General features: G+C 39.8%; 1 protein-coding gene across 1 annotated transcript in view; it reads left to right on the top strand.

Moving 5' to 3' along the window:
* The first annotated feature begins 5,478 nt into the window (after window positions 1-5,478).
* The window catches only part of TBK1 (TANK binding kinase 1), a 28,366-nt gene continuing 15,873 nt past the window's right edge, over window positions 5,479-17,971 (top strand). The window contains exons 1-7 of the mRNA XM_042017859.1: window positions 5,479-5,579; window positions 9,596-9,716; window positions 11,427-11,567; window positions 12,429-12,558; window positions 13,136-13,317; window positions 14,121-14,281; window positions 16,149-16,259. Of these exons, the coding sequence (XP_041873793.1) occupies window positions 9,630-9,716; window positions 11,427-11,567; window positions 12,429-12,558; window positions 13,136-13,317; window positions 14,121-14,281; window positions 16,149-16,259 (812 nt within the window). The 5' untranslated portion in view covers window positions 5,479-5,579; window positions 9,596-9,629. The remainder of the gene's footprint in view (window positions 5,580-9,595; window positions 9,717-11,426; window positions 11,568-12,428; window positions 12,559-13,135; window positions 13,318-14,120; window positions 14,282-16,148; window positions 16,260-17,971) is intronic.

Genomic DNA, 17,971 nt, shown 5'->3' with positions numbered 1-17,971 from the left:
TTATCCAGTGAAATGTGTAAGTCTCTCTGAATCATTTTGGCTGAATCTTTAGAAGCTACAGCATTCTTGAACCTACTGGCTGTTATATTTGAGTAGAACCTGGCAATTTTTCTGATGCTTAGGTAATAAATTGTGTTGCTCCCTTGCATGTGGAAGATGCTGGCAGAAAGAAAGAATTGCATTCACTGCAATATTTCAGTAGCGTCAGTGGTCTATACAGTGATTTTGAGTAGAATGCTGCTAGTTTTATTTTTTTAATTCTCTAAAATGACAAGTTTTTGTAACTATTTCATAGGGGCAGAGGAAGGTTCGAGTCTTGCCATGCACGGGATTTATAATCCTTTCCTCATGAACTGATGTCCATAGTAAAAAGCTGACTTACCTCTAGCATAATCGGATGAGCATTTTTCCTAGACTCTGTGGTGCTGTGTTCCTCATTCACTTTAATTGGAAAATAAATGGGAAGGTGGGTCAGAAGCAGCATCTGGAATCAAGAGTGTGGTGATGTTTTGAGGATACTGCCATTTTCATTTTTCAGTGAGGGAAGAAAATACCTTTACTACCTTCAATAAGACAGTATCACTTCTGTAAGATTTTGTTCTTATTTATATGTGTTTAATCAAAAGTTTCTTGTTATTCGATTAGTTGTATCACAGAATGAGTGCTTGTGGTGCTTTTCATATTTCCTAGTTTCACAGTCCTGTTTCCCTCCCTTTGCTGCCATACCAATGCTCCATTTCATTTTCTCCCATAGTACTAGAAACCTTCCCTCTCTGACTTGGTGCTTTCCCGGTGTTGCCATTCTCCTGCACCTCCCCAGCACAAAGGCTGCACCCCTGACACTGCTGTGGCTGAGCATTTGCTGCCAGTCTTCTGTGTCAGGCTTGGCCTCCTTCCTTATGGAAGTTTTACCACACAGAGGGCAGAGCTTTCACTAGGCAGATTATGAAGCGAACAATAAAGCTTCCATCTTTAGCAAAGCTTTTTGGGTTTAAGTCACAGTGTAATGGAGTAACTCTTAGTTTTTATATATGATTTAGGGTTTTACTGCTAAGAGGATGATTTAGCTATTATTAAATTAGAGCCTTATGAGCAAATTCTTTAAACTGGCCACTGCCAAAAGAGACCCTTTTCCTTCCTCAATCCCACCATCCTTCACCCATCCCACAGGTCCCTTTGTGCCAAGTCTGGAGCTCATCTATGCCCATAATCAGCTATCCAGGAAGCTGAAGCAGCAGAAACACTTCCCCCTCACAGTGTGTTGCCTGCTTTGGTGGTGGCAGGTGAGAATGGATATAAAGCAGAGAGCACCAAGTGTAGGAGCAAGCCGCGTGTGGCACCCATTAGCCTGCTTCTATTATGAAGTTGTACCCTGCCCTCCCATCCGTAACTGAATGAGTATCTTGTAGGATGAGTGGTCTGGATCTTCAGAGAGTGTAAGTTGGTTCAGCCTGAAGAATTAAAAAAGGATTTTTTGTTTTTGTATGCTTTGTTCAATCAGGCTTATGCAACCTGACCTCTAAAGCAGCACCTCGGCAGTAATTTCTGTATCTTTAGCTTAACCTGTAGTTACTGATTCTGGCTACTAGCAGGTTTTTTTTTTTTTTTGTAATTTCCTTCAGTGGTGCAGAGATGGCAAGTCTGCAGCTGCTTTATGACAGTTGTGTTATGTGGTGAGTAGGCAGCACTAGTAACTATGTTTGCAAAGAATCAAGGTTTAGAAAGGCAATGGCTGGGTTTCTACATTTTACTTCGAATAAGTGGATTCCTGCTGTGCATGGTCTTTCTTAGCATCTGAACTAAGAAGTTCACTACCTACATCCAAAGAGAAATCTAGTGATGCACCACATAATCAAGAGTGTGAACTAGATTCTTCAGGCAATGTTTAGATACTTGGAACATAATATGAAAACTACTCAAGCACGTGGTATGACTCTCAGGGAGGGTCTTATGCAGGGCCAGGAGTTGCAACCCAATGATCCTCATGGGTCCCTTCCGACTCAGCATATTCTGACTGTGATATTTCTTGTGGGGTAGAAGAAGGGGAAGAAGATAAGAGGTAATCTCTCCAAGGAGTGCTCTCATTTAGGTTGACAATCACAAAATATCCTTTTCCAGACAAAGGTTAATGATCGCATTTAAAGGCTGCACCAAACACAACACCTGCAGCCTTCCTCTATGACTTAACATTGTTGTGGTCAAAATGCCCCTAGATCTAGACTGAAGATGTTTAAAATCATCATCATGTGGTAACTCCTTTAGCGTATAACGCAAATTTCCTCTTGTAAATAGGAAATGTTTTCTTCCTCCAGTGTATCTTTCTGTTCTTCACTGGCTGCTCATGTTCATGGCATGACAGATGCATGGGCAGTTGTATTTGGCTGTAATTTGTCTTGGGTGGTTGTACACAGTGTTTCTGACTAGCTGTGGGGTTGGGTACCTGTGTGGGATGTGAATTACACAAGTTATACAGACATACAGTATGATAATCACAGAATCATTTAGATTGGAAAGGACCTCTAAGACCTTCAAGTCCAACCACTAAGCCAGCACTGCCAATCCCACCACTCAACCATGACCCCAAGTGCCATATCCAACACATCTGTTAAGTACTTCCAGGGACGGAGACTCAACCACTTCCCTGGGCAGCCTGTTCCACTGCTTGACCACCTTTTTGGCAAAGAAATTTTCTTCCTTCATAAAATGGTTGTTCAAGATTCCAGGCATTTCAGAAAAGCAGGAAATACCAGGTTCCAGAGCAAGAGTTTTTTATCTAAGAATGGGTTTTTTTGTCAATGCAAGCAACTATTCCACTGAATTCTCCTAGATGGCTTTGTATCTATGCAACAAGAGGAAGAGTATAATTAGTGTGAGGAGGTTTGCTTGGGAACATTAATCTGTATATGTTGTAAACAGATTTGGAATGAATTCTCTCGTGGGAAGATGGAAAGAGCTGTCTTACATCATGGAATTGCACCTCTTCCCTCTGCAAAACTACAGAAGAAAATGGAACTATGAAAGGCAGTTCCAGCAGAAGTGAAGTTGGCTGCTGAACAGCTTTGCTTATTCTGCTTCAGCTGTGATGCCCCTTAAGTACTTAAATCAAATATAGAAAGCGAATAGATTACAAGCATAAATGGGTCAAAATATTTGATTTTCTTTAGAGAATTTGTAATACAGGAAAAACAATTATTAACTTGCTTATGAGTTTCAAGTGTTACTGTTCTCACCCACTTACTAGTAAAGTTAGTGGTTGTCCTTTCGGTAAGGTTGGTAAAATGCAATTTCTTACTCAAAATTTTTAAAAGTTAAATAATTCAATCAGATGTTCATTCTTTCTTGGCAAATATCTAGTATGATTTCCACTCTCCCCTGTTCTTACCTCATTTTTGCTAGGTTCCCCAGAGGGTCCCAGGAAAAATATTAGAAGAACATACTGTATTTTGCCTGTTTTAGTGCCTTCAGCTCTAATTAACTATGTTCAGCTTGACTTTTTTTTTGTCTCCCTAGCATTTTTTCTTTTGGAATTCTGGCATTCACAGCTACAAGTGTGAAGACTGTTTGCAACATGCCAGCTTTAGCTGCAATTCCCATAGACATATTGTTAGGCTGGAGTTCCAACAGTGTACAGCTACAGACTGCTGAATTTGGAACATGAATGAGAATCCAAATACCAGAGAGGTGAGAAATAGCAAAAGTTTTACTTTTATGTTAAAAAGAAATGGAAACAAGCAAAGTAAAAAAAATCTAGAAAAAACCTGCAATGGCACTTTCCTTTTTGGTGTCTGTTTTTTCCTATTCTTAAATTGGGCATAACATTTTCCTCTGATTCATGCTGTTAAACATTTAAAGGTTAGAGAAGATCTTCGGTGCATAAGGATCACTGATTATCTTGCAGACATACCCAAAAAATGAACCGTTTGGATCATGTGAACTGTATGAATCTTTCTCATTGCTTCATGAACGGGGGAAAGCACATGGATGGTAACTGCAGTGAGAGCAGTCAGTGGCCAGCCCCAGGGGCTGGATGACACTGCATCTGAGATACTCTAGGTATTAAATAAACAAAGTCCTGGGGAACCCGGTCTGAAGTCAGCACTAACACTGCTTTGAGCAGGTGACTGAACCAGAGACCTCATCCATTGTGAATGAGACTGTAATTTAAAACATCAGTTTTACAAAGCATCATCATACTTAGCCAACAGTTTCATTTTATTCAAAAGTGGAAGCAAATACATATTCACAAAGAGAAGTTCACAGGCGTTTTCCTGATTTTGTGGGGGCCCTTGCTAAAATCCTTATTAACAATCTGATGAATATTTCTGAAGAAGACAAAGCTGGCTCATGGGTATCCACCTCATAGAAAAATACAGCTTGCAAAGCTGGGTACAGAGGAAAGGGTAACAGAAATAAACCATGTAACACTGCAGTGTTTTGAAAGATGCAAGGACAGAACAGAAATGTAGTAGGGAATTATTCCCTCTACAATATAGCATTATAAAGCAAAGTTCAGATGCCAACAAATGGGGGAAATAAATTAAGCATTTAAATTAAGACCATAAATGCATCGAAGTCAATTTATCAGTTTCACTAAGGAGAACTTTGGAAAAAGCTTAGTGCCCTGTAACAAGTGAAGCAGAGAAAGTTTGAACTTGTGATAAAAATTACAAATGTGACCGATAGGTAAGATAATGACAATAAACAAAGCCTGTGAGCAAGAGGCTGCTGTCAGTTCCTCAAGACACTAGGCTTCCAAGATTTGGGAAGATGGCAACTGCAAACAGGAAATATAGAGGATCAAAACCGGGATCGCCGTGGGATGAAAAAAAAAAAAAAATCTTTTCACTATTTTCCCGCTATAATTATGATCAGATTACATTATGTATATATTATAAAATTATCAATATTTTTCATTATAAAGATCGTTTATTGGAACAGCAACATTACAGGGCAGACAAAAAACCACATAGCAAGGGATAAATCAGCCGGGAACTTTGGTTTAAAACGTATCAGTAACAACTGAGCGGGATCAGGGATGTGAGAACTACCAGTATTTCGTGAGGTTTAAACAAGGTGGAACAGAGAGCAATTACACGGGGCAGGAAAACACTTCTCCCGGGTATCCGCTGAGCGCGCCGTGGGGAGGCGGGGGTCCCACAGCTCGGGCCCAGTGGCCCGGGGCAGGGACAGAGGCAGCTCTGTCTCGGGGAGCCGAGGAAGCGAAACCTCCGCCGGACCCATTACGCAGCAAAAAAATCACCACGGCACCCTCCCGGAACCGCTCCGAGCCTATTGGGAACATCGCGCCAGCGAAAACACCCGGAGTGACCACTTTTGAACAACATCCGACTCCCACTTTCCCATGTTTCCCAGATGTTCCCCTGTCTCGCGGTTCACCGCCGCGGGGGCGGGCGCTGCTCCCTCGGCCCCCCCGCGCACGGCTCCCCTCCGTCCCCGCCGGGCGGGAAGGGCGCGGTGGCTGCGCCGCCCGGGCGGTGCCTGGCCCGCTCCGCCTCCCCGCGCCGCGGCAGGAAGCCGGAAGCGGCCGGGGCGCTGGGCAGGCCGGCGGGAGGCGGCTGGTGCGTGGGGCTGCCGGGCCGGGCAGGGCGGGTTCGGGGGTGGCCGCGGAGGGCCGAGCCGAGGTGGGCTGCGGCGGCTGCTTGCCCTTGCCGCCACCGCGCTGGTGCCGAGGGGAGGCGGCCGCCGCCGGGCGCGGTGGTTTCAGTTTCCCGGGGCGGCGGTGGGGCCTTCCCGGGAGCTGCCGGGTCGCGGGCGGCGGCGGCGCGCCCCGAGGTAGCGGCGGGCCCGGCCGTGCAGCCCGGGAGGGACGAGGCGCGGCCGGCCCGTGGCGTCGGCGGCGTGCCCGGGGCCTGGCCTTTGCCCCGGTCTCGGTGACATATCCCCGTGAATGCGCCTCAGTAAGCGGCGTCACCTTCATGGCTGTAGGAGTTGTTAAGGTTTTACCTCGGGAATCTCGTCCTGCTGTGGGGATGAGCCCCGGGGATGTTTCCGCCGTACCCCACGTCTCTGAGAGAGGGCCGTGGCTCTCCGTTGGTTTCCGGGAGCTGCAGTCCCAGACAGGCCAGTCCTCTTCCTGCATTACGGACTGGACATGCCGAGAGTAGGGGTGATGAGCAGCACTGGAGCCAGGCTTGCCATTTGTTTTGTGTGCCTTTGGAAGAATGTGCAGTTTCCTTAGGGTTCAAGCAGCACCATGTGTGGCTAAGGGCACGGTATTTCCATGATTCAGATGCTAGTTGTTGGACTAGAAACTCCCGTAAGGAGGTTGCAGCTGAAGCAAGCAGGAGCTTTAAGGGAGGAAACTTCTTTTCTAAGCCTTGAGAGAGGGCATACAGGGAAGTATAAAGTGTTAATAGTTACCAGACTGTAAGTAACATTTATTTGGAGCCTCAGCACCTTGCCTGTTGGCTTTGGTTGCCTATAGGATCTTGCCCTTAAACAGACAGAGACATCACTTTAACTTCATCATCTGTCCTTGCTTGCCTGGTGAAGTTGTACATTGCAGCTGTCAACAGGGGAGCCATACCTGCTTTGTGTGCTTATCCCGTGTGCCTGAGGTAACAGAAAACTCCTTCATATTAATTAGAAGCAGTCAATACTCCTGCTTCAAAGCATTGGGAGTTTTTAAAAAAATCACATTAGCAATGCAGTCTTTTTTTATTACAATCCCCTCTGCTAATAAGTTAAAAAAGTAGTAGCGTGACCAGAAGCAGAAAAATATTAAATAGAAAACACCTAAAAAGCAGCCCTCAAGCCCCTGAAATGCTAATGAGTCATGGGGGCCAATAAATCAAGCTGCTAGCTGGAGAGATTTCTTTAGATGTATGTGAGGAGCTTTTGACTCATCTAATACCAAGCTTAATGACCATAAGTGTGATGTGAAGAAACAGAAAATTCAGCATTAAGTCTAGTGACAGGATCAATCATACAGTTAGAGCTTTTTTTAAAATTTATTTTAATAGGAAACCCTTAGTGCCTTGATTTAGGAATATAGTGGAAGAAATTAAAAGAAAACTTGACATGCGAAGTATTTAGCAAAGATCAGTTATGACTTTGTCAGAGAATGCAAAGTATTAAATCAAAGGAGGCCTAATGTTATTCGATCTAATTGTTATAATTTGAAGGTTAAAGCTGAATGAGACTTTATACCTAAAAAGTGAAGACTGCCAAAAAGAGCGTACTCTTTCAACAAAAAAAGGGTAACAGTGCAATACTGACTTTGTTTTGTTGCTTAATATGTACCCTGGGATTATTATTGATATATTTATATCTGTAGTTTTAAGAGTGAAAAAAACCCCAGACCTTGAGAATCCATTAAATGACTTGCTGGTTTGGGGTTTTTCTTAATATCTACTGAATGATACTGAAGATCATCTGTTGCAGTCATGTCCTTTTGTTTTTTCATCCACTGACCTTTGTGCATACTTAATTATAAAGTAAGAAGGTAAAGAAAAAGAGCTGATCTTGTACGTAAGCTGCCTTTATCGTTTTGGGAAAGGTAATAATTCAGTTTCTCAATAGGCTACTAATTTTTGTTTTTATTTGAATAGACTTCGATGAAGAATTTCTGTGCACTTTCTGTCTGATTAGAAAGGATTTGTTATGGTTCTATGTCTTGGTATGAGTCTAATGAATGTTGTTTTGAAGTAAATCACAAAATACATGGTTACTGGTAATGTGCCAGCTGGCTTGTTACAAGCAGGGTTTTAATTATGTGAGGAATGTTTTAAATTGAAAATTTTACAGATGGTTTGCAGAGCAGGCTGTGCATTATTTCTTTGCATCCTCTCTTCCTTACCTTCTATGTCTGCATCACAGATAGCTCTTTGGCATCTACAGTAACTGCCCCGTGGGAGAAGTCATCTTATTCTACTTTTGCAAATTGTCTTGTCAGAGTCAACCAAGAGTTGTAAAGGTTGGGGATGTGGTGTTAGGTTTTTTTGTTGTTGTTGTTGTTTAGATTTGACATAAAACCTTTTGTCCCTTCTAGAGGCATTAAGAACTTTATCTAGATTTTGCAAATGGCATTGCTGCATGACTCTCAGTTCGTTGCAGAGTAATGTCAGGTCTTTGCATTGTGTCTTTGCATTCTGTATGCTACTTGTTATCGCCTAGATGTTTTGGGACAGCTTTGCAAGAAACTTCACATCTCACATGAGCAAATAGCTAAATGAAAATGTGCAATCTGCAGTCACTACACGCAGAGAAATGTGCTCAGAGTCATGAGAACGCGTGTGCCTGCAGTGTAGCACGGTAGGATCAGGAGCAGTGCCCGGGTGTGTGCTCCAGCTGCCTGCCGGGGCAGGGTGGGTGAATGGTGGGGGAATGGTGGGGGAATGGTGGCTGGCATGCGGCTTGGTCCGCTCTCCTGCGGTGTGCACTGTGGGACTCCTGTGTCACCTTGTGCACCAGGGAGCTCTCAGAAGGTGCCAGTCACCTTCTGGTGACAAACACAGGAAATTCTGTCATGCCTCTTCTTCAATAGTTACAGGAAAGGCTTCTTTCTTTGAGTATCAGTCAGCAGTTTCCTGTCAAGTATCACGTGCAAGGAAAATGCAGTGTCCCCTGCCAAGCTGAGCAAAGACAGCTACAGCTACTGTAGGAGCTTCCCATGGTCCAGTTGCCATTCTGCTTTTGAGATTCTTTAGGTTTGGGAATCTTTGATTTTAGAGCCTTTTGCTAGGTTTAATGGCAAAATCAGTGTGTTAATTAAACCAAAAAGTTAAGCATATTCACCTGCATCTCTGCTGTTTTGGCAAACAGGAAGATCTGGCAGTTCTAATGTTTTATTTTATGTTAATAATTTTAATTTAATCAAAATTTTTTTCCTTTTGAATTTGCGAAGACATTTGGGTATTTGACAGTTCATATTTCAGGAAGAATGGGAAAGCCAGGCTGTCTCTCTAGATGTGACATACCCCATATGAAATTTTAGAAATGAGAGAAATGTCCCTTAAATTCTTTCAGTAGTAATTGCTGGATCTAGCAAGTGAATGAAAATACTTGCGTTGTGACTTTTTTTGAGCTCATGTAAAAGGAGCATTCTGCGAGTTGTTAGTCCAGTTCCTTTACAGTTCTACTGAAATGCAACTTCCAGAGCCAAAGTGATCTAAAATATGTGTACTTATCTGCCATCATCTCTAGTGTCTGTTCTTTGGGATATGTACAGAATAATGGAATTCAGTTACAGGTCTTGCTTTCCTTTAGAAGATCTTGTGCATGTGGTTTTGACTTTTTTCTATATATTTTGTTACTTTATCGTTTAAACACCATGTACAACACTAAAGGGATTGTAAAGCTTTCACCTTTCCAGTTGATTTTTCACACAAAGTTTGGGGAATATAGACCTTAAATGCAGAGAGGTGTTGTGTCAATGGCATTAGTTTTGATTGTTGGGCTTCTTTTTGTTTCCAACGTTTCACCTCTTATTCCTCTACTTGGTTGTCCTTAATTCTCCATGTCTTTGGAGTTACAGTTGGGGTTTGGACATTTATATTTCCTTCTAATTAAAATAAGTCCCTTTCATGTATTTTACTACATTATAATTCAGTGTATTGAACTTTCTGTTTTTAAGGTGAAAAAGAAAACTGTCTAATCAAAGAGCAAAGATGCAGAGCACTTCAAATTACCTCTGGCTGTTGTCTGACATTCTAGGACAGGGAGCTACTGCAAATGTTTTCCGGGGACGACAGAAGGTTTGTGAGGAACTTTCATATGCAAGTTGCTTCTTGAAATCAACAAAAAAAGTTCAAGATTTAGGCCTAAAGCAAATGTATCTGTGTAATTGTTCATGCTTAGTTTTTAATTTTTAGTATTTGTCCATTGAATTAGAGTTCTGTAGTTAGATTTCTAAGGATTTGTTTTTAATGTTGTAATGTTGTACTTGTTGTAATGTTGTATTATTTTTCCTTGTAAAATATTAACTGTTACGAATTCTTCATTCCTTTTTCTTTAATTTTATGGAAAAAATAAACCTTGTTTAAGACTTTGAATAGGAATAAATGACCTACCAGTTTCTATTATACAATCCTATGATTTATATCTTCATTAAATTGTCTTTTAATTTTTTTTATCTGTTCTTTTAAAACCTGTTTTGGTGATTTTTATTATTTCTGTGCATGAAATATTCTTATTGTAGTGGATGAAGCTGTTGTTAGTTGTTGTCTATAAGTCAGTGCTTTTTAAATGTCTTCTTGGTGATGTGCCTTGAGTAATCAGTGCAAAATAGTAATTTTTTTGCCATATAAATGATACACTGATGTATGTGTGTGTTGCAACCTGAGTGAGGGGTTGAGATGACCTTACTTGTGTAGGTCATTCTATTCCTGTGAATTTCACAGTATGTCTCACAAAGTGAAGATAAGTGTCGTTGTTAAAAGTTCCCTTACAGTAATGACAGTCTGTGTGAAATCAGTACAAAGTGATTTATAGGCTATAGTGTTTCTGTGTTCCACGTTTAAGTGTGAAACAACTGTAAGCAGTAATTTAGTGGTTAATGTCCTTTTCTGGGTGAGTGAATTTCAACACAGAATGATTCCCCTGTAAACCAGTTTCATGGTTGCACCTGTCATCACCCTCACTAGTCTGAGCCTGTGACCTGCAGCTCATTGTCAGTGGGAGAAAGCTCTTACCTGGGCACCAGTAGTGCATGTGAGTGTTGCTGCAAAGCACACCTTGTCGAAGCACAGGAAGGAAGGCTGTGTCCTTAGAAATAATCACTAGCGCAAACTGCTAGTGCAAGCTTATTCCTAGAGTGGGTACAGGGAGATGCTTTGCCCTGGGAAAGGGACAGAAGTTACCAGCTGGGGCTTAGTCTGACTTGAGTACAAGTGTGATTAAGCTTGTAATTGTGCTTCTGACACTTACTATGTGGGTTTGAACTGCTTCAGGATTTTACATGAGTGCCATGTAGTGCTTGAAACTGCCTTTGAAAAATCAAAATACTGGTTTATCAGTATAAACGGAACAGTAAAGAAGGAGAGAGTAACGTTCAGCTACCAGAAATTGTCTTTTAATTTAAGCAAGCCAAGTATGTGCGTGCCTCTCATTGATAAGTGCAAGTAACTTGCTGAAAAAATATTTTTCAGCTAAGCTTATGAGTAATTCTTAAATGTGTAGACTTTCTTATGCTAACTGTTCTTTTTTTCAAAAGCACTTAGGTTTTGTGACCTAAGGAGTTTCCATTCTGCTAGTCTGTTTGCTTCTAGTCTATATTAAATTAAATCAATTAAATTTTTTTGCAGAACCTTTATTTCCACCTTAGCACAAAATACTATTTTGAAATATTTCTAGTCTGGGTATGCTCACATGTACAACAGAAGATCTCAAAATTCTTGGATAATGTCTATGTGTACATTTACAATCTTTTGCTTCTGTTTGATGAATAGTTTGTTTGTTTTCAACAGAAAACTGGGGATTTATATGCTGTCAAAGTATTTAACAGTATAAGTTTCCTTCGTCCTGTGGATGTTCAGATGCGAGAGTTTGAAGTATTGAAGAAACTAAATCATAAGAACATTGTCAAATTGTTTGCCATTGAGGAAGAGGTAATGCATTGTTGTAGTTGTGATCTGAGATACGTGGAAGTAACCGCAGTTACTGTTTTTTTGTTTTATCCATAAATATAGAACATAGAGTTACATTTTTAAAGAATGGTATCATATATGATGATTCAAATACTCCCACCCAACCACCACCATATTTTGGTTTTCTTTCTTCTTTGTCGTTGTTGCTGTTGAAAGAACATGCTTGCTTTCAGGAGGTGAAACACCTTCAGTGTGTAGGCACAGGTTTGTGTTTGATGATTCTTCATCTCAAGAAGCCTTTGTCCTAAGTTTTATCTTGAATTAGGATTTTTAAGCTACCTACATGTATCAATATTTAATAGTTGAATAATGGAACTGTTTATAGTTGAAGGTGTTTTGGTAATCCTGACAATTTTATGCTTTTCCTTTGCTACCAACTAAATTGGTGACATAGGATACTATTATACAGTAGAACTGTATAATAGTGTATGTAAATTGCAGCAGCTGAACTGAAACTGAGACTGATCAAGTGAAATGACCGAGATGCTGAGATGAGTAAAGAGTAAAGGACAGTCAGTACTCTCAGCACTTATGGTGTGTAGTTTCTCACTTGTCCACCTGTCAATACTGCTATCAACCTGCTAGTGCCTAGAACTTGAGGCTTTCTCAATTATTTTTCCCTCTCCAAGTTGGAATACATGAAACAGTTTAAAAATCCACTTGTACTTCTTTTGAAGATCACCAGAATGGGATTTATGATATAGCTATAGATTTTACTTTGCTTTTCTTTTTTGATTGTAAGATCTTGTGGTTATTGATAATTTCTGACATTGGTGTCACAACAGTCAGATTCTTAATCTCTTTTGATTTTTTTTTTTTCAGACAACTACTAGACACAAAGTACTAGTTATGGAATTTTGTCCATGTGGGAGTTTGTACACAGTTTTAGAGGAGCCGTCTAATGCCTTTGGTTTGCCGGAGTCTGAGTTCTTAATTGTTTTGAGAGATGTGGGTATGTAGACTTAGGTCTAATTTGTTGACTGAAACAAACTCATACTTGTTTTGTTTATCTTGAAACAGCAAGAGACAAATTTAAATGACTGTCAACTAATTGAACAAATTAATATGGTCTTACGGAATCACATCTTTTATTTGTGTCTATGTTGGTATAGGTAGCAGCATTAAGAAGCCATTTCTGTGTAAAGTATTGATGTAATTTTTTTTCTTTATTTCAAGATTATTTTTCACACATTGAACTGACTTCTAGTGATAATTTCAGAAGAGTAAAATAGAAAAATAATATGATTCACTTGTGTTTACCTGCTATAAAATTTTCTTCCTAATTTACCTGCTATAAAAATTGCTTTATGGGAAAGATGTTACTGAAAGTAGGAAATGCTGTAATTTAGCTGTTTGGAAAGGAAAAAAAAAAGCAATCTGTGGTCATGGTCTTTTTGTTAGTTGAGTGTCCCTTCTCATTCCCATTTCCCAATGAGAACATAAGCATGTCTTTCTAGTTACAATTCAGTGTTTGCCCAGTCTGTGTCACAATGTATACATGAATTCTGTGTTTATTTTCTCAATTGAAGTGGCTGGGATGAATCATCTCCGTGAGAATGGAATAGTGCACCGTGACATCAAACCAGGAAATATAATGCGTGTTATAGGTGAAGATGGTCAGTCTGTTTACAAACTTACAGATTTTGGTGCAGCAAGAGAACTTGAAGATGATGAACAATTTGTTTCTCTCTATGGCACAGAAGAGTATTTAGTAAGCCCATATGATTTAATTTAATTGAAGCAATGTTTGAAGCCTGAGGCCCTCCGTGATTATAGTTGAATAGGTGAAGGTCATGTTGTTGGGAATTAGTATTTAAACCTTTGTATTATAATTGTTTTTATAACTTTCCGTTGGGCTTTTTCACCTTGGGTCATGCCATTTTCTGCTAAAATACATCAGCCTTGAAATAATTTCCAGGTCCAACTTCAACTGTTGCCTTGTGTGAAAGGAGGAACAACAATGTTTTAGTTATGAATATATTTGCCTTTATCTCTGTAGATGGGTTTTAGCTTGTGTTTGAGCTACTTGGATGACATTAGGTGCAGTTAAGATTCATGTGAAACCTTGGCCAACCAAAGAGAGGCAGGTAGAGAAGTATCAAGACAAGCACCTTAGCATGATTTTCTTCCTGACATGTTTTCTCACATGTATATCATAACTGATACTCTCCTCTACTATGGATCTTTTTTCAATTTGGTTTCTGTTATTTCAAAATCATCTGGAGGAATACTGAATTTCTTCTCTTCTTTAGTGGTCTTTTATACTAGTAGTCACTCTTCAGCTGAATTTTAAAATATTTTTTGCAAAGTTTTCAATAAAAGTGACTGTCACACCTAGGAATATAGTGATATTTGTCAGAATAGCTTAAGGAACTTCTATGATACAGGCAAGGTTTGCTTTTTAAAAGAACTGAAAGCTTAGACTGACAAATTACCTTGCTGTGGAAGGATAGATTGGGTTTTTATCTTTATAAACTTTCATAAAGCAATTCTAACTTTTTTTTTCCTCTTTAGCATCCTGATATGTATGAGCGAGCAGTTTTGAGAAAAGAGCATCAGAAAAAGTATGGAGCAACAGTTGATCTGTGGAGCATAGGGGTCACCTTTTACCATGCTGCAACAGGGAGTTTGCCCTTCCGACCTTTCGAAGGACCTCGTAGAAACAAGGAAGTGATGTAGGTAATCTAGAAAGAGAATTTTATGTTGGTAAATCACATCAGCCCTTTAAATGCTTTTTACCAAGAAATCCTCCACACATACAGTAAAATTTAAAACAGTGAAAATATTTAAGGAAAAATACTCATTTGTTGTGGTATAGCCCCAGTAGGCAGCTAAACATAACACAGTTGTTCGCTCAGTCCTCTGTAGTGGGATGGGGAAGAGAATTGGAAGGGTGAATGTGCAAAAACTCATAGATTGAGTTAAAGACAGTTTAATAAGTAAAAAAAAGCCCCACAACAAACAGCAACCCTTGCCTCTTAAACCCAAAGGGAAACAAAACCAAGAAAAACAAGTAATGCAGAAAAATGCCCAGTTGTTCATGACCAGCCAACTGATGCCCAGTCAGTCCCTGACCAAATGCCACCCTGGCAAATTCTTCCCCACCTTCTCCTTAGCTTATGTTGCTGAGTAATATGGTGTGGTATGGAATATCCCTTGGGTCAGCTGTCCTCCTGTATCTCCTTCCAACTTCTTGCCTGCCCCCAGCCTACTTGCTGGTGGGGCAGTAGAAAAGTAGAAGAGTCTGTGATGCTGTGTAAGCACTGCTCAGCAATGGCTAAACATGCCTATGTTATTAACACTGTTTTGGTCACAAATACAAAACATGGTACCATACACTACCATGAAGAAACTTAACCTATCCCAGCCAAAATCAGTAGAAACATTCTGCTTCAACAGGGATTTTACTGTGTGACACCTTAAAATCTGAATTAAGCATTTGAATTGAGAAGGACCTGAATTAAGCTCCCCAAAATACTGATGTTTTTCCACACATCTTTTCTTCAGCCTGGCACTAGGCTGGTCTGTTGCAGTGTCGTGTATATAACTTGGCTACTTGGGCAAAATTACGGTATTCTGAAATTGGTTTTCAGTGCTGCAAATTTTTGTTGTCCTTTAAATGGTGGTCTTCCCCAGCAGTCTTGAAATGGGTGCACTACCCATGAGACTGACATTTGAGTAGTACAGTTGTGGACTGCAGCTGAAGATAACAGGGGTGGCTCCTGAACGGAAAACAGAAGTTGTGTCTGTGATGTGATGATTGTATTTGATTCTTGTTTCATCTTGGTCTGATTCTATTTTGTTTTTCTGTGTGTTGCATTTTAAAAATAAAGCAAGGTGGTACTTGGGACCTCTAACACATCAATAACATCTCTGTTCTGGTACTCCGTGTAAAGCTGACTCCAGTTTTCTTAGTTGAAGAAATTGCCTATCTTGTGATTTTTTTTTTTCCCTGTAAGAATTCTTGTCGTAGATGTTTGAGAGATGTTTTATATACACCTTGTCCTCCCCAAAGAGAAAGCACAACTGAAATTTTCTATTGCAAAAAGCCTATTGCTCCTCATTCGTTTCATGAAAAATTTGAGAAATACTTACCTGTGCAATGCAAAGTTAAACAATGCCAAATTGTATCCAGATTTCTGGATGTTCCTTCTATATGCCCAAGCCACTTTGTGGTGGCTAAATGTCATCTCTTGCTATAGAACATGCTAGAAGTTAGCATTTTAATGTGTAAATTGAACTAAATTGACTTTGATTAATTAACTCTTGTGAAAACCTTTGGTTTCCTTCAGTATGCTGGAAATATCTCCTGAACTTTTCCCCAAGGCTGAAGTAGACAAAGTTACTTCTCCAGCTAGCTCTTCTAGCACTGCTCTGTCAGCTTGTAAGTGAAACTTCCTAACTGTTGCACCATATACAAATTTAGGCCAACCTGTTGTTTTAATTTGTATTATTGCTGCCCCTTTGAGAATTAGTTACAAGACCTATGTATGTATAAGAGGTAGTAGTTGAAGTCTCCATTATTTTTGTAATGTGTTGCAGGTATAAAATAATCACTGGAAAGCCTTCTGGTGCTATTTCTGGAGTACAGAAAGCGGAGAATGGACCTATTGAGTGGAGCTGGGAGATGCCTATTTCTTGTAGCCTTTCAAAGTAAGTTTGAACAAAAAAATGTTCAAAAAATGTTTCAATGCCACTTGATTGGACTTTTCCAGTCATATTCTAGGATTGTGTCTTTGGAGCAGAGATTTGACGCAGTTTTTTCTTTGAACTCTTCAGTACATCTGTACAGTCTGATATTTGGTTATAAAGTGTTTTTTTCCTTCACATCTGTCCAAATAGTTTTATGATTGCTAATTTACAAATGAGCACATCTGATGTGGTTTGAAAAGAAAGATTATTACTGCATTTTCTTTACCCTCAGGAATGAAGAATCAATACCTTTGATGGCCCTCATTTCTTGCAAGAATGTGACTTCAGACGTGACAAAGATTAGGCAGTAGGAAGCAAAGACAGTTCAGAGGCTTATTTTTTGCTAGGAAAAATGTCACAGCACATTTTAACACATATTCGTATCTCTTCAATTTTATCATCATATTTTTGCTTTGTATGTCCATAATATTCAATAGGAAGAGCCATGAAAGATGTAATTTTGGTATGACTTGGAAAATACCTCCCATAACCCATTTACCTTCCTGAGACTTCTTCCGTACTTTAACGTTACTAATCCTTCATGGTAAAGGAGGAAATAAATTCTTCTATGAAGAGACTCTAGAAGCAAACTTTTCTGAAAGCCAAATATGTACATCTTTAAGGGGTGTAGACTCAAAGTCTGGTTTATATCCATTCATTAGTTCAGAGTGGGCAGAACTTGCGCTTTGTATGTGGTTTTTGTAGTACTGCTCATTTGTTTCCTCTGCTTATTCCGTATAATTGAAGTGCTTGAAATTATAAAGGAAGCAGATATTTTCATTAAACATCTCTTCACAGTAATATTTTTAAGTAGCATTCAAACAGTATTTAGTGTTATAAGTTTAGTACTAAAGTGAGTTTGAGCACAGCATCCACTGACCTCTAATGGGGTCAGCAGTGTGCTTGCAAGCCGCTGCAGCTTGCTTCAGGACGTTACCTGTTACCCTGGCTTGATGTGTACATAATGTTAAAATTTTGGAGAAGTTGTTCATGATAATGCACGAGTGGGATCCATAAAGATCCATTCAGGTGCCTAAGGTAGAAATGTGAGAAATTTAAGCTGACCTTTCTCTTAGAACAGTAACAACTGTAAGGCAATAGTTGCATGGGTTCTTTTGCAGCATTCAAGCTGCATGTGCAGAGTATTTATTTAGCCCCATCTCAATCAGGATGAATTCTTAGTGTTGACAATTTAAATAATGAGTCTTTTCTAACCCAGCTGATTTTGATTGAAAGCAACAGTGTTGCATCTCCACCAGCAAATCCTAAATGGCAGTAGCTTGCTTCAGAGTGATACACTGTGGTGTGGGGGGTGAGCTGGGTAAAATGCTACTGCAGTGGTAGAAGGTGGCCTCAGCTCAACAATGTAGACTTACTAAATTCTATGTAATTTTTGCACTGTCTGTGAAATATTTCAAGTACCAAGAAAAAATACTTGATAGTTAAGCCTAAAAATGAAAGATTTAAAGTACGTGTGTTTATGAAAAACAATGGACATTGCCATTGAACATTTTGTTGCTCGCTGTAGGAAAAAAGGCACTGACATATTCTTGTAAGGGAAAATAGATGTGTATTCATGAGGAAGTATGAATTCATTTGGATAGGTCAAATGAATTATTGCAATTGGTTTGCAAGGTAAAATGTTCCAAGTAGAACCAAGTTGTCTCATCTCT

Source organism: Corvus kubaryi, unplaced genomic scaffold, assembly GCF_017639235.1.
Source record: "Corvus kubaryi isolate FWS band 111438036 unplaced genomic scaffold, C.kubaryi_AGA036_p1.0 137, whole genome shotgun sequence".
NCBI classification, from domain to species: domain Eukaryota; kingdom Metazoa; phylum Chordata; class Aves; order Passeriformes; family Corvidae; genus Corvus; species Corvus kubaryi.
The sequence above is the reverse complement of the archived record's forward strand: the minus strand, read 5'-3'. Positions and strand labels throughout refer to the sequence as shown.